Source organism: Myotis lucifugus, unplaced genomic scaffold (assembly GCF_000147115.1).
Source record: "Myotis lucifugus unplaced genomic scaffold, Myoluc2.0 scaffold_9, whole genome shotgun sequence".
Classification (NCBI taxonomy): Eukaryota; Metazoa; Chordata; class Mammalia; order Chiroptera; family Vespertilionidae; genus Myotis; species Myotis lucifugus.
In genome coordinates, this window is record NW_005871057.1 from 13,523,069 (window position 1) to 13,539,936 (window position 16,868).

A 16,868-nucleotide genomic window follows, 5' to 3' on the forward strand; every position below is an offset into this window, starting at 1 on the left:
CGTTTGGTTGTCCCTCACTAACCCCCCTGCCAGCCTGGTCGTAGGCAGCCATCTTGTGAGGGTGTGAGGGTTAATTTGCATATTACCTCTTTATTATATAGGATTAGTTTTCTATTGTTTCATAAAAAAATTCTCATAATCTGAGTTACTAAAAACAACATACATTTATTTCCTCAGACTTTCCAAATATCCTGGGTCCAGGAACAGCCTACTTGTGTCCTTTACTTGGGGTCTCACTAGGCTGTGATCAAGGCATCTGGCACTTTGGGTTCTCATCCTAGGGCTCAATTTTGGAAAATCTGCTCTCAACAATATTTTTATTATTGGCATAATTTATTTCCTTGTGGCTGAATAACTGAGGGCCCTGCCTTTTAGCCGACTATTGGCTGGAGGATGCCTTCAGGCTTAGAGACCACCTATTGGTCTTAGGGAACAATTGTAGTTTCTAGAGTCTACCCACTGACCCTGGCCACCAGCTTCCTCAACACAGCTACTTACTCCATCAAGCCAGCAAAGAGGAACTCCCTAGAGCTTTCTAGCATAATAAATGCAAACACACACACACACACACACACACACACACACACACACATACACACATGTATCATAGCCATAGGCTTGACATTTGTGACATCCATTAACTTGGCCATATCCTATTGGTTAGAAGCAAGGATTAAACAAAGGGATGAGCATTGAGAGGCTGGAAGTAATTTGAAGTCAATTTGGAATCTCTTTGACATATATATCAAGTAAATTTAGCAAAATATGGCCTTCATAGTAACTAGTTACAACTTCATTTGGCAGACTTTAATTACATTGTTGCATTTGAAATTCTGGTAAGTGTCATATGATGGCATGGTTTTGCTATGCTTTATGTTATGGAGAGCATTGTGTTATTAAGTTGAAAATGCCATGCCATCTTGTGCATTGGTGTGACTTGAGTGAATTCTAACACTTGATGGCAGCAGTAACTCATTCAAAATTCAGTCAGCAGGAGTCCCTATACAAAACATGCTATGAGAAATTAGAAACTTTGTTTTTTTTAAATTTTATTAAGCATACCATATTTAATCTATCCAAGGTTGCCAATATTATTTTGGTTCAGTGGAATTGGGTATATTGGATCTTAATATTTTTCAATTGGCTTTTGGAAAGCAAACCTCAACTAATTAAACTTGTAAATAAAAAAAAATTTAAAGAGAAATTGGATATACCTAATATGTTGGTCAGAGAAATGAAGTACAACAAACATTTTTAGATTCATCTTTGTAAGCAGTGCACTGCTATAGGATACAAAAAGAAAAATAATATAAGTGGAATTCATTTTATGCATTCTCAAATACTTTCCACCAAGTGAATTACCTAAAGCAGTGATTTTCAACTTTTTTAATCTCATGACAGACAAACTAATTACTAAAATTATGCAGAACACCAAAAAATATATGTTTTGCCAATCTGACAAAAAAAGGTATACTTCTTTTGGCCAGAGCCTGAGCTGCTGAAGCCCATTCCCTATGAATTCATGGCATGTTAAGAAAAAAAACCAAACCTCTGTGCTGATAAAAATGTTTCTCTTAATTGAGTAGAAGTGTGGAGTCCCTTCCCCCCAAAAATATTTTTAATATATTTTTATTGATTTTTTACAGAGAGGAAGGGAGAGGAATAGAGAGAAACATTGATGAGAGAGAAACATCGATCAGCTGCCTCCTGCACACCCGCTACTGGGGATGTGCCCGCAACCAATGTACATGCCCTTGACTGGAATCGAACCTGGGACCCTTTAGTCTGCAAGCCGACGCTCTATCCACTGAGCCAAACCGGTCAGGGCCCAAAAAAATAATTAAAGAAAACTTTGTGTCCTAAAACAAAACAAAACAAACAAAGAGTATACTTTCTTTCTTAAAATGCTTTTTATTGATTTAAGAGAGTAGAAAGGAGAGGGAGAAAGAGAAATATCCATAAACCATTGATAGGTCGCCTCCTGCACACCCCCTAATGGGGATCCTGCCAGCAATGGGCATGTGCCCTGACTGGGAATGGAACCGGTGACCTCTCTGTGCATGGGATGATGCTTAATCAACTGAACCACACCGGCCAGGACAAAATAGGTATAATTTTGATTCATTCACACAAGACGGCTATGGTGTTGGCTGTTGTCATTTTCATTTTTTGACAATTTAAGGGGAAAGAGGTTAGTTCCCCTGACTAAATAGTCATGTATTGCATGTTTTAAAAATTCTTGTGACATGCCAGTGTGCCTTTTGCAGCACACCCATGAAAATCACAGACCTATAGTAAATGAAACTAAAAAGGTTGTCGCCATCTAGTGGTCATAGAGGCTAGGCACAAGGTATTAACCTTTCAGGCTTTTCAAACATGAGATAAAGATATTCAAAATTTCTCATTCTTTTTTTGTTGTTGTTGTTGATAATTTGGGCAGTTGTGGGGTTAGTTCCCAAATTAGTGAAGTGTATTATGCATTTAGAAATACCATTTTGATATTTTTTATTGATGAATATAAGTCCTCATATTATTTTAGCAAATTATGAAAGATAACTTTGTAATGAGATAACTAAAAAGACAGTGTTTCTACAAATTTAAAGAGAAATAAGCATGTGAATTTTATTTATCTATTTTTAATAATTCTTTATTGTTGAAAGTATTACATATGTCCCCTTTATTCCCCCATTGACTCCCTCCAGCCCACCCCTGCCTCCTACCTCAGGCCTTTAACACCCTATAGTCTGTGTCCATGGGTTATGCATATATGCATACAAGGTCTTTGGTTGATTACCTCCCACCCACCCACCCTCTCCCCACTTCCCTCTGAGATTCCACACTGTTCTATGCTTCCATGTCTCTGGATCCACTCCGTTCATCAGTTTATTTTGTTACTCAGATTCCACATATGAGTGAGATCATGTGACACTTGTCTTTCTCTGACTGACTTATTTCACTTAGCATTATGCTCTCCAGATCCTTCCATGCTGTCTCAAAGGGTAAGAATTCCTTCTTGTTTTTTCTGCTGCATAGTATTCCATGGTATAAATGTACCACCGTTGTTGTTTTTTTATCCACTCATCTACTGATGAGTACTTAGGCTGCTTCCAAATATTAGCTATTGTAAATTGTGCTGCTATGAACATGGAGGTGCATACATTCTTTCTGATTGGTGTTTCAGGTTACTTAGGATGTATTCCTAGAAGTAGGATCACTGGGTCAAATGCCAGTTCCATATTTAATTTTTTGAGGAACCTCCATACTGTTTTCCATAATGATTGCACCAGTCTGCATTCCCACCAGCAGTGTACTAGGGTTCCCTTTTCTCCACATCCTCACCAACACTTGTGATTTGTTAATTGTTGATGGTAGCCATTCTGACAGGTGTGAGGTGATACCTCATTGTCATTTTAATTTGCATCTCTGATAATCAGTGACTGAACATTTTTTTTCATATGTCTCTTGGCCATCTGTATGTCCTCTTTGGAGAAGTGTCTAATTAGGCCCGTTGCCCATTTTTTAATTGGGTTGTTTGTCTTCCTTTTGTTAAGTTGTATGGTTCCTTATATATTTTAGATATTAACCCTTTATCAGATGTATCATTGCCAAATATGTTCTCCCATACATGGGTTCCCTTTTCATTTTGTTGATGGTTTCTTTTGCTGTGCAGAAGCTTTTTATTTTGATGTAGTCTCATTTGTTTATTTTCTCCTTAGTTTCCTTTGTCTTAGGAGATGTATCTGTAAACATATTGCTACGAGACATGTCTGAGATTTTGCTGCCTATGGTTTCTTCTAGGATTTTTATGGTTTCATGACTTACATTTAAGTCTTTTATCCATTTTGAGTTTATTCTTGTGTATGTTGGAAGTCTAGTTTCATTTTTTTTCATGTATCTGTCCAGTTTGCCCAACACCATTTATTAAAGAGACTATATTGACTCCATTGTATGCTCTTGCCTCCTTTGTCAAATATTGAGTATAATGGCTTGGGTCCATATCTGGGGTCTCTATTCTGTTCCATTGGTCTATATGCCTGTTCTTGTACCAGTAACAGGCTGTTTTGATTACGTTGGCTTTGTAGTATAACTTAAAATCTGGTGTTGTGATTCCTCCAACTTTGTTATTTTTTCTCAAGATTGCTGCACCTATTTGAGGACTTTTTTGATTCCATATAAATTGTTGATGTATTTGTTCTAGATCTGTGAAATATGCCATTGGTATTTTAATACAGATTGCATTGAATCTGTAAATTGCCTTGGATAATATGAACATTTTAATGATGTTGATTCTACCGATCCATGAACATAGTATATTCTTCCACTTGTTATATATCTTCCTCTATCTCTTTTTTCAATGTTCTGTAGTTTTCTGAGTATAGATTTTTGCCTCCTTGGTTAAGTTTATTCCTAAGTATCTTAATTTTTTTGTTGCAATGGTAAATGAGATTTTTTGTTCAGTTTCTTTTTCTGAGGATTCATTATTGGTGTATAAAAAAGCAATCAATTTTGGGGTGTTGATTTTGTATCCTGCTACATTGCCAAATTCATTTGTTAAATATAGTAGATTTTTGGTGAAGTCTTTAGGATTTTCTATGTACAATATCATGTCATCTGCACATAATGAGAGTTTACTTCCTCCTTTCCAATTTGGATGCCTTTTATTTCTTCTTGTCTAATTGCTGTGGCTAGGACTCCAGTACTATGTGGAATCAGTGTGGTGAAAGCAGACATACTTGTCTTGTTCCTGTTCTTAAGGGAAATGGTTTTAGTTTTTGCCCATTGAGTATGATATTCACTATAGGTTTGTCATATATGACCTTTGTCATGTTGAGATATGCTCCCTCTATTCCCACTTTGCTGAGAGTTTATTTTTTTTAATCAAAAATGGGTGTTGGATGTTGTAGAATGCTTTTTCTGCATCTATTGATACAATCATGTGATTTTTGTCTTTGAATTTGTGTATGTGATGTATCATGTTTATTGATTTGTGAATATTGTACCAGCATTGCCTCCCTGGAAAAAAATCCCACTTGGTCCTAGTGTATGATCTTTTAAATATATTAATGGATCTAATTTACTAATATTTTGTTGAGGATCTTAGCATCTATGTTCATCAGGAATATTGGCCTGTAATTCTCTTTTTTTTATAGTGTCTTTATCAGGTTTTTGGAAGTAGGGTAATGCTGGCCTCATAAAAAGAGTTTGGAAGTGTTCCTTTCTCTTGGATAATTTGGAGTAGTTTGATGAGTTACTTCTTCTTTGAATGTTTGGTAAAACACCCTTGTGAAGCCTTCCGGACCCAGGCTTTTGTTTGCTGGGAGTTTTTTGATTGCTGCTTCTATTTCATCAATTGTTATTGGCCTATTCAGGTTTTATGATTCTTCCTGATTCAGTTGTGGGAGATTATATTTTTCTAGTAATTTGTCTATTTCCTCCACATTATCCAGCTTGTTGGCATATAGTTGTTTATAGCATTTTTTTTTTTACAATTCTTTGTATTTCTGTGGTGTTGGTGGTTACTTCTTCTCTTTCATTACTGATTTTATTTATTTAGGTCCTCTCTATTTGTTTATTGATGAGTCTGGCTAATGGTTAATCAATCTTGTTTATCCTTTCAAACAACCAGTTCTTGGTTTCATTGATATTTTGTATCATTTTTTCAGTCTCTATATCATTTATTTCTGCTCTAAACTTTATTATTTCCTTCCTTATACTTGCTCTAGGATTTTCTTGTTATTCTCTTTCTAGTTCTTAAGTTGTAGGGTTAAATAGTTTATTGTTGATTTTTCTTGTTTTTGAGGTAGGCCTGTAGTGCAATGAACTTCCCACCCTCAGGACTGCTTTTGCTGTGTCCCATAGATTTGAGGTGTTGTGTGCTCACTTTCATTTGTTTCCAGAAAGTTTTTTTTATATTTTTCTTGATCTTGATGGTAACCCATTCATTGTTTAATAACATGCTATTTAACCTCCATTTGTTTGAATGTTTGTGGGCGTTTTTACTGTAGTTGATTTCTAATTTTATTTCACTGTAATCTGAGAAGATGCTTGATATAATTTCAATCTTCTGCAACTTGTAGAGACTTGTTTTGTGTCCTAACATGTGGTCTTTGTGAATGATCCATGTGCGCTTGAGAAGATTGTATATTCTTCAGTTTTGTGGTGAAATGTTCTACAAATGTCATTTATTTATTTCTTTTTGTGTGTGTGTGTTTGTTTTTTTGTTGTTATTGTTGTTGTCTGGAAGATCTATCCAGTGAAGTCATTGGGGTATTAAAGTCCACTACTATGACTGTATTTTTGTAGATTTCTCCCTTAAAGTCCTCTAGAAGTTTTTTTGTTTTGTTTTGTATTGTTTTTTAATATTTAAGTACTCCTATATTGGGTGCATATATATTTACCAGCATTATTTGCTCTTGTTGGATCGGTCTCTTTAGTATTGTATAGTGACCTTTGTTTTCTCTTGTGGTGGCTTTCATTTTGAAATCTATTTTGTCAGATATGAGTATTGCTACTCCAGTGTTTTTATTTTATTTTTCATTTGCATCAAAAAATTTTTTTCCAATCCCTTAACTCTCATCCTGTGTGTGTCTTTTGTTCTAAGGTGGGTCTCTTGTAGAAAACATATAGTTGGGTGATGTTTTTGTTTCCATTCAACTACCCTATGTCTTTTGATCAGAGCATTTCATCCATTTACATTGAAGGTTATTACTGATAGGTACTTATTTATTGGCATTTTAATTCTGTATGTCTAGGCTTCTCTCTCTATTTCTTCTCATTATAGCTGTCCCTTTAGCACTTCAAGAATGCTGGCTTGGTGGTGATGTACTCTTTATGGGAAGCTCTTTATTTCACCACCTATTTTGAATTATATCCTTGTTGGATTAAGTAATCCTGGTTTCAGATCCTTGCTTTTCATTACCTTGAATACTTCATGCCATTTCCTTCTGGCCTGTAGAGTTTCTGATGAGTAATCATGTATCAGTCTTACGGGAGCTCCTTTGTAGGTAACAGTTGGCTTTTCTCTTGCTGCCTTTAAGATTCTCTCTTTGTCTTTACTTTTTGGCATCTTAATCATGATGTGTCTGGGTGTGGTCCTGTTTGGGTGCTTCTTGCTTGGGGTTCTCTGTACCTCCTGGACTTGTATGACTTTTCTGTTTACCAGGTTAGAGAAGTTTTCTGCCATTATTTCTTCAAACACGTTCTCTATTCCTTTCTCCCTTTCTGCCTCTTCTGGCACACCTGCTATTCTAATATTGTCATGTTTCACATTGGTCCACAGATCTTTTAATCTGTCCTCCTGTTTTTTAATTGTTTTTTTTTTTTCTTTTTGGTTCTCTGATTGAGTGATTTTTCTCAACCTTGTCTTCTAATTCACCAATTCAATTCTCAGCTTCCCCTAATCTGCTGTGTATTCCTTCCAAGTGTTATTTATTTGTGCTATGTCATTCTTTATTTCTGTTTTCATAGTTACTATATCATTTATCATGCTGTTGAGCATTTTTACCATCATTACTTTGAACTCTATATGAAATAAATTTCTTATCTCCATTTCATTTATCTCTTCTTCTGGAGAATTCTCTTGTTCTTTCATTTGGGGGTTCTTTGTCTCATTTAGGTTGCCTGTTTGGGTTTGTGAGAATGTATTAGGTAGATATGCTACACCTCTCGATCTCTAGTACAGCACAGTGTCATCTACTATTTCTGTCTAATTAGATCTGGCAAAGACTCAAAACTTCCAGAGACTGCCTCTGCCTACAGACTGATAGGATTCCATCTTGAATTGCTTTTAGGCAATCATTCACAGGTGTGGGAGAGTTTTTTCAACAGGGTCGGGTAATAGCTTCTGCCTGGAGGCTAATTGTTATTCTCAGTGTCTTATTGGGCCTCAGAAACTCCACACCCTGGGGCAAGGTGTTTTCCAATAGGGTGGGTCAGTTGTCTTCCCCACCCCACCCCCAGGCAAAGCTGCCTGTATAGCAAATGTCTGTGTGAGAAAGATGACCTCTGCAGCATGAGGAGATGACTCAGCACAGAAAATCGGAGTGTCTGCCTTCTGAGTTCTAACCCTTGAACCCCCAATCCTAGTTTCTGCTCACACAACTCCAGTCCACTCTGCCCTCCCTCTGCTGGAGCACAAGGTGAGTGGCTCCTCAGGGAATTTTGTGCATTGGCCCTTTAAGAGGGTGCCTGTATTTGCAGGCATCTATCCCTGGCAGGAGCAACCCCCCCTGCTTTTCACAGCCAGATGTCATGTGGGTACCCTTCTTAGTCTGGCTCTCTGCTGGAGGTCTAGCTTAGGGATAGACCCCAGAGTTCCCAGTGGAAACCCCCCATAGCTGAGATATCCCTCTCTAACTTCAGCTGCTGTCTGTGGGAGTCCAGCCAGCCCTTTTATGCCTCTGCTCTTCCTACCAGTCTTTATGCAGTCTCCACTTTCCATCCTCAGTTATCAAGATTCTCTCCAGTGAGTCTTCCATTGATTATTCAGAAAGGTTTTCTGTATTTTAGTTGTAATCCCATTTTGGCCCTAGGAGCATGTCCATGCAGCATCCACTTACTCTGCTGCCATTTTTATTCCTCAGGATGTGAATTTTACACTCATAATAGTACTATTATAGATTTTATTTACTATTATTCTTTGAAAACATAATTAATCCTACAACAAATTCAGGATTTTCAGAGGATTCACACAACATATTGTAGTCATGTCACCTGAAAAATATGTTCACAGTAATAATTACTTAGGGATTTTAACATGGAAATGTTTGCTTATAAACAGTTTTAAAGTACACAACATTTTGTGGTAAGAATGAAGTGTCCTCCCCCTTGGAAAATAAACTGTCATATTTAGAGAAAATAAATGTTTGTAACAAATAAATAGAGAAAAAAAAGTTATGTTATTTTTTTTTTTTTAAAAAAACTGCGTTTAATCAGGGGTCAGTTTTAGAATTACAGATTTCAGTTAAGAATGTGAGGCATTTGAAATGGTCCAGTAAATTATACATTTAGAAGGAATGCTAAATTGTTTTCATCACATTTGCAGGGTTATAATAGCCACTTTGTCCTTATAGAATTCATGGTGAATTACATCTGCAAAGTAGACTAGTTAGTAGGCAGTCATAATGCCTATGAGAATGTCAATTGGATCTATACATTTCCATAATAATGCTCCCAGTATTTTCATAATTTCTTAATTTTTTTTGCTATAACTTCTGACCCCCATGATTTTCTAATAATGGGGTACTGAGAAAGCTGTGAGAACAAAGAGGTATTTTTGTTATTTGCTGGCAGAATCTGAGAAAATCAATAATGTTCCTGTGGGCAGGGCATTCTGACTTTCATAGGCCCTTTCCTCCATCAATCAATCAATCAAAATTATAGTCTATGTCTTGTTGCTATAAAGATTAATATATTCCAACCTACATTCTTTATTGCATGTACATTATTATTGTCATGTGTCCTTTTTATCTAAAAAAGAGAAGAAATTTGCATAGGCCCCTAAAATTATCATGGGCCCCAAGCACTATACTAACTGTGCCTAATGAGTTAGTCATCCTGCCTGCTGGGATTCTCCCTTTACTCTCATGGTCCTAAGCATCTCATTTCATCCTTCTGACCTCCCAAAGGCCCGGTATCTGGAAGACTATCTTTATGGCAGAGACATTTCCATTTGAAAGGCCCTGTGATATGCAAAAATACTATATATATATATGTATATATATATATATATACACACACACTATTTGAGCTGCCATAACAAAATATCATAGCCTGGTGGCTTAAACAATAGCATTTTATTTCTCAGAATTCTATTTTATTTCTCAGAGATCAAGGTCATAGCTGATTTAATTCCTGGTAGGAGCTCTCTTCCTGGCTGGCAGATGCTGACTTCTCATTATGACCTCATATGACCTTTCTTTGGTGTACACATGTGTGTATGCACATACATACACACAAACAACTGATTTTTCTCCCTCTTCTTCTGAGTCCACTAATCTCATCATGAAAACCCATTCTTATCTCCTAATCTAACCCTAATTGAACTCCCAAAGGCTTCATCTCCAATTACCATCACAATGGGGTGTAGGGTTTCAAGATAGGAACTTTGGGGAGACACAAAGATTCAGTCCATAATAGCTTATTTGTCCAGTCAGTACACCATTTTCTTATGTTATAAAACAGGGAAAAGTTGTATCTGTGGTATTTGAGGCAGAGCAGAGGAGTGGAATAAAATAGGATTTTGTCATTAGCCCTTAACCCAGGACAACTTACTTAAGCTCTCTCAGACCTGTGACTTAAAATAGCCATTGGTATCCCCAACTCCTAGGATGTTGTGAATAAATACATGCAGAGCATCTTAATAGATACCTAGTATACAGTTGGAGTCCAATTGTTGGTTGCTATTATAACAATGTGTATATATTTGTGGGCTAACTTTAAAACAACATTTAGTATGCTTCAAAGTTAAACTCTAGGCCTAAAAATGACTTTTTATACTACTAGCTGAGATATACTCTCTTATAGCCCCTTTTATTTTACTTTTTCTTTATAGCTCTTAATCTTATATAATAAAAGGCTAATATGCAAATCAACAGAACAGCAGAATGACCGGTCGCTATGACGTGCACTGACCACCTGGGGGCAGATGTTCAATGCAGGAGCTGCCCCCTGGTGGTCAGTGTACTTCCACAGGGGGAGCACCACTCAACCAGAAGCCTGGCTAAAGGCTGGCGAGTGCAGTGGTGGTAGCAGGAGACTCTCCTGCCTCCATGGCAGTCAGGCATCCCCCGAGGGCCCCTGGACTGCGAGGGGGTTCAGGTTGGGCTGAGGGACCCTCCGAGTGCATGTATTTCATGCACCAGGGCTCCACTCCCATATAATAAAAGGCTAAAATGCATATCAACTGAATGGCTGATAAGGAAAGAAATTGCTAAGAAATATTTTTAAGTAAAACAAGCAAGGTCAGAATAGTGATTATCTTTCATACTTAAAATCCATATTTACATGGATAGATACATACATAATGGTGATATGTATATACATGTAGTACATGAATATGTATATTTGTGTAGAAAAGGGAAAATATTTACGTGCAAGTTTTTGTTTCTCATGGAAAACCTATAAAGGTATGTGAGAAACCATTGACTAGCTATTTCTAGGAAATGGAACTTGGGGTTTGCAGCTGGAAATAAACTCACCTTTCATTGTATATTCTTTATTTCTTTCTGTTTTTAAACATATACCCACATTATGGTCATACATTTCAGAGAGATCAACTTTTCTCAGAAGGCATTCCTAACTTCTTCCTTAACATGGTTATTATATCATCATCTATATTTTCAATTTTTAAATTTCATTTTTTCCACAGGCACAGAAATACACTAAGTAAGTAGTTAATTTAGTAAAGGCCTAAAATGAGTTGACAGGTCTGAAAGATGATAGATATTATTATTCAAAATCTGAAGCTCTGTGTATTATTATGGTTATTTGCATATTGTAATTATGATGAATATTTTTAAACAAGACCATTATAATTTTTAAATACTTTTATTATTTTATTCAATAAATTTAGAAATAGAAACATGCACTATTGAAAAAAAAAGAAATGGAAAAATTTAATTAGAAACATCTAAATCTTGGTAATAAACCTAAAGTGTTCATATTTTAAAAAACATGTTTTTATTATTGATTTCAGAGAGGAAGGAAGAGGGAGAGAGAGACAGAAACATCAATGATGAGAGAGAATCATGGATCAGCAACCTCCTGCATGCCTGCACTCCTGGGTTTGAGCCAGCAACCCAGGCATGTGCCCCAACCAGGAATCAAACCGTGACCTCCTGGTTCATTGGTCAATGCTTAACCACTGAGCCATGCCAGCCAGGCTACAGTGTTCATTTTTAATTTTTATTTCTTATGTGCTTAATTTGAAATTACAGAGACTATGGTTACCTAAAACTTGCAAATTACATGTGATTTATATCTATGAAATATTTTCTATCATTTAGTTTTGCACTTTCTGTACACCTTTTGGTTTATTCCTGATTTATGGTGTTTTTGAAAATTACCTAACTGCCATCATATCTTAATACTTTGACCTGTATTTTATATGATGATACCTTTCAGAACACAATGTAAAAATATTGTCATGCTGTGTTTTGTTTGTGAAGAGAGCAGTAAGAATTGTTTTGTTATAGTAGGCATTGTAATGCTAATCATTGTCTAACTTAGACAAGACTCCCAATAGGCAAACGAGGTAGGCATATGTAAGCTTGAGGAGTTTTGCTGAGATTGATAGGGTTTCCGTCCAATCGGATATCTTCTAGTGCCTTCCGAATATAAGTCAAATTTTTAACATCACAGAATGTATCTTCATGCATCTCCAGAATGTTGTTATTCTAAAAGAGATGAAAATAAATTATATAACAAGATATAACATGTTCTTAGTACTGATTAAAGTGCATTTTTCTTTACCTAGTGTTTATTTTTTTGTTTCTTCTGTCATCCAAAATCCACGTTATGTGATTATTATACATTAAACACTTTGTAGGCAATGGGGATAAATCAATTAACAAAAAGACATGTACTTGCTCTTATAGAGACTATACTTCCATAATGGTGATATAAGAGAAGAAAGTGAAAAAAAGTGTACAGAAAAGTTATTTCCAAAAATATTAGACTTATGAATAAAACATGGTGACTGTGAAAAGTTATCTTAAGGGATAACAATGGAGCTCAGAATAGAATGACAAGAAAACATGGGCATTGAAAGATCAAGGTAATAATAACCTAGACAGAGAGAACACCAATTTCAAATTCTGAGTAATTATAAACTGTTCAAAAATGAGAAAAAGTCAACATGGCTGAAGTGAAGTGAGGGGGAGAGTAAGCAAACATCAGGAAGAAAACAGGCCCAGAACTTGGGTGGCTTGGTTGGTTGGAGCATTGTCTAGTCCACCAAAAGATTGTGGTTTTGAAACCTAGGGCACATGCCTAGGTTTTGGGTTTTGATCCCTAATCCTGGTGCTGATGGGAGGCAACTTATCAACATTTTTCTCTTATATCGTGGACACTAAGATTGCCTCCAGGTCTTGACTATTGTAAATAATGCTACAATGAACATATGAATGTGTATGTCTTTTTGATTAATGGTGTGTGTGTGTGTGTGTGTGTGTGTGTGTGTGTGTGTGTTTAAATACCCAAGAGTAGAATTGCTGGGTCCTTCTTTGTCTTTTGTTATAGCCTCTGTTTTCAAGTCTATTTGATCTAGTATAAATAGTGCTACTCCAGCTTTTGTGGGTTTGTTTTTCTATCCCTTTACTTTCAGTCTGTGTATGTCTTTCAATATGAAGAAAGTCTCATGTAGACAGCATACCTTAGGGTCTTGTTTTGTTATTCATTCAGCCACACTATGTCTTTTGATCGGAGTATTTAATCAATTTGCATTTAAAATAATTGTTCATAGATATGTATTTAATGCCATTTTGTTATTTATATTCTTATCTTTTCTCCTCCTTCTCCTCCTTCTCCTTCTCCTTCTCCTTCTCCTTCTGAAAGACCCTTCAACATTTCATGTAATACTGGTTTGATGGTGATGAACTCCTTTAGCTTTTATTCGTCTATGAAGTTCTTTATCTGACCTTCAATTCTAAATGAAAGCTTTTCTGGGTTGAGTAATCTTGGTTGTAGGTCCTTGCTTTTCATCACTTTGAATATTTCATGCCACTCCCTTCTGGCCTGCAAAGTTTCTGTTGAGAAATCAGCTGACAGTTTTATGGGAGCTCTCTTGCAGGTAACTAACTGCTTTCTCTAGCTGCTTTTGAGATTCTTTCTTTGTCTTTCACCTTTGGCAATTTATGATATGTCTTGTAGTGGGCCTCTTAGGGTTTATCTTTTTGGGGACACTCTTCTCAGGCTTGTATTGCTATTTCCTTTGCCAGGGTAGGGACATTTTTTTGTTATTATTTCTTCAAATAGGTTTTCAATTCCTTGATCTTCTTCTTACAGTACCCATATGATGCAAATGCTGGTATGCTTGAAGTTGTCCCAGAGCCCCCGTAAGCTATCCTCATTTTTATGGATTCTTTTTTCTTTTTGCTGTTATAATTGGGTGTTTTCTGCTACCTTACTTTCCAATTCACTGATTTGATCCTCTACTTGATCTAATCTACTATTGATTCCCTCTAATATATTTTTCATTTTAGTTATTATAGTTTTTATTTCTGATTGGTTCTTTTTAATGGATTCTATCTCCATTTTTATGTTTCCTATCTCTTTGTTGAAGTATACACTGTGATCAGTGAGCATTTTTAAAATCAGTGTTTTGAACTCTGCATCTGGTAGATTGTTTGTCTCCATTATGTTTAGTTCTCTTTCTGGAGTTTTTTTTCTTTTTTGTTCTTTTTTATTATTTGGAACATATATGCTGCCTCCCTGTATTTGTTTTTATATGGTAGGTAGAGCTGCTATGCTTTCTAGTCTTTTAAAGTGGCCTTATGTACTAGGTGTTCTGTAAGGCCCAATGGTACAGTATCCCCAGTCATGCAAACTGGGAGCTACAGCTGTGCCCTCTGTGGGGACTGTATGAGTCCTCCTTTTGTAGTTGACCTGATTGCTGCTGGCATACAATGGGAGGGATTTACCCCAAGGTCAATTGGCTATAAGGACTGGCCAGAAACAGTGGAGGATTTGATGTGTAAGAGACAACTCCATGGAGCAGGACACAGTCAGGGAGACTCTGGTGCCTGCCCCTGGAGTGTGTTGTTGTGGAGGTAGTTGAGTTGTGCTTCAGCTTGGTCTGAAGCTGTCCACCAGGTGTACTGGCTCTGAGGTCTCCTGGGAGGTGCCTCCTGTGCCCTGCCTGAGGCCACCAATGACCTACAAAGCAGTCAGCAGATGGCTGCTACTGGGAGGTGCCCAGGAGAGGCAAAGTTGCGAATTAAAGCTGGCCGCCACTATTGCCAGGCCTGGAGCCACTTAGCAAGAAGAATGGGAAACACTAGGCCAGATGCTCTTTGAGGTTGTAAGGAAGTCCGCAACATGAGCCAAGACAGGCTATTTGTATGGGAAGCCACTGGACACAGCCTGGGTGGGCCTGTAAGTTGGATGGGGCGGGATATTGGTGAATCACCGAGGTGGAACAAACAGTGTTAGCAAGGTTCATGGAGACTCAGATACACACCTGCCTGCTGGCTCTGTAGGGGGAGGACTCAGCAAAGGAACAACTTCTGTCTGGGAGAAAGCTGCCCCTCCAGCTCTCACCCTGAACCAGACAATTCAGTTGCTCTTCCTGTGTCACTGGCACCTTTTGGAGCTGCTGTCCCAGTGCTGGAGCTCAGAGTGAGTGAGTGAGTCAGTGAGCCATTGGGTACATAGGCCCTTTAAAAACAATGCTTGGGACTCCAGCAGCCCTCTGTCTCATAACCCCCACTGACTTTCATATCCAGGAGATTCAGAGACTTCCCAGCACTGGAACATTATCGGGCCGGGTGTGGGGCCGGGTGTTTTCCTCCTCTGGGGGAAAACCTCCACAGCCAAGATAGCCCTCCCAATTTTTATCCACCACATGTGGGTGTGATACCAGCTCATTCTGAATCTCTGCCCCTCCTACCAGTCTTGATGTGGCTTCATTTATGTAGCCTTAGTTATAGGACTTCTGTTCAGCTAGATTTCAGGTGGTTCTGAATGATGGCGGTTCTGTATTTTAGTTGTAATTTTGATGTAGTTATGGGAGGATGAGAGTATTGCATTTATCTACTCAGTCATCTTGACTGGAAACTCCAAAGGCAATTACTTTTATTTCATTTTTTTTAAATTAAAAAAAATGTATTGATTTTGAGAGAGAAGAGAGGAAGGGGGTGGAGAGAGAGAGAGAAACATCAACTTGTTGTTCCGCTCATTGGTTGTTTCTTGTATGTGCCTTGACCAGGGATTGAACCCATAGCTTTGGTACATCGGGACAACACTCCAACCAACTGAGCTACACAGCCAGGGTAGGCAATTATTTTGAAAGAAATCTCATATTGTATACACAAGCACATTGTGTTTAACTATAACATTAGAGATCTGGTCACTTTTTAGAGTCAATATCATCACATTCAATAGTAATACATTTAACTCATAATTAGAAAACACATTATAAAATTTCCTTGAGGATGTCCTTGAAAATCCTCCATACAGTTATACATATTAAAAATCACTCTCAGAAAAAGAGATACCAAGACAGAGCCATCCAAAAACAGGACGGGGACTGGAAAGGGAGTAAGGAAGCAAACGCTACCAGAAAAAAACTCTCAGAAGAGACAAGTGTCCAAGTCTCAGAGACAGGTATACATAAAAGGACATCAAAAAAGTAAGAGAAATATATATATATTAAAAGGAACAACACAGGGGTAAATATTTACAGAATCCACAGAGGAAAACATAGAAATCAGAGACCTGCTTTCACATAGCAAAATCATCTTCTCAAAAGATTGTAATTTTACACCATGATATTGTTCTATGAACACACAATGGATGCATTATCTAAAGATTTATTCCACAAAACATGAAGTTATTACAGATAGTTGATTATAGCTGAATACCAAAAGTTATATCTGAAATAAGAATAATTTATCTTTTTTGCTTTAGCAACAAAAAATGTTTATTTTAATTGAGCATACTTCTGGTATATTTAAATGAAATATATTTAGAAAATATTAGATCATAACATTTTTGAAAATGTGTTTTCACTCAGTTTAGTGGCATTTTAAATAAAGCAGATTTTCAAATATGTTGGTTTAGGAAAAACTGCATTTTCTTAATCCAGAAAGATGGAAGTCTCTCATTGCTCAGCAGATAGAATGCCCTAGGGTTGAATTTAATTCAATACA

The 16,868-nt window shown here is 37.0% G+C and overlaps 1 protein-coding gene across 1 annotated transcript in view; it reads right to left on the reverse strand.

Moving 5' to 3' along the window:
• Positions 1 to 12,224: 12,224 nt before the first annotated feature.
• Positions 12,225 to 16,868, reverse strand: part of EPYC (epiphycan) — a 39,249-nt gene continuing 34,605 nt past the window's right edge. Inside the window, exon 6 of the mRNA XM_023749728.1 lies at positions 12,225 to 12,395. Within this exon, the coding sequence (XP_023605496.1) occupies positions 12,225 to 12,395 (171 nt within the window). The remainder of the gene's footprint in view (positions 12,396 to 16,868) is intronic.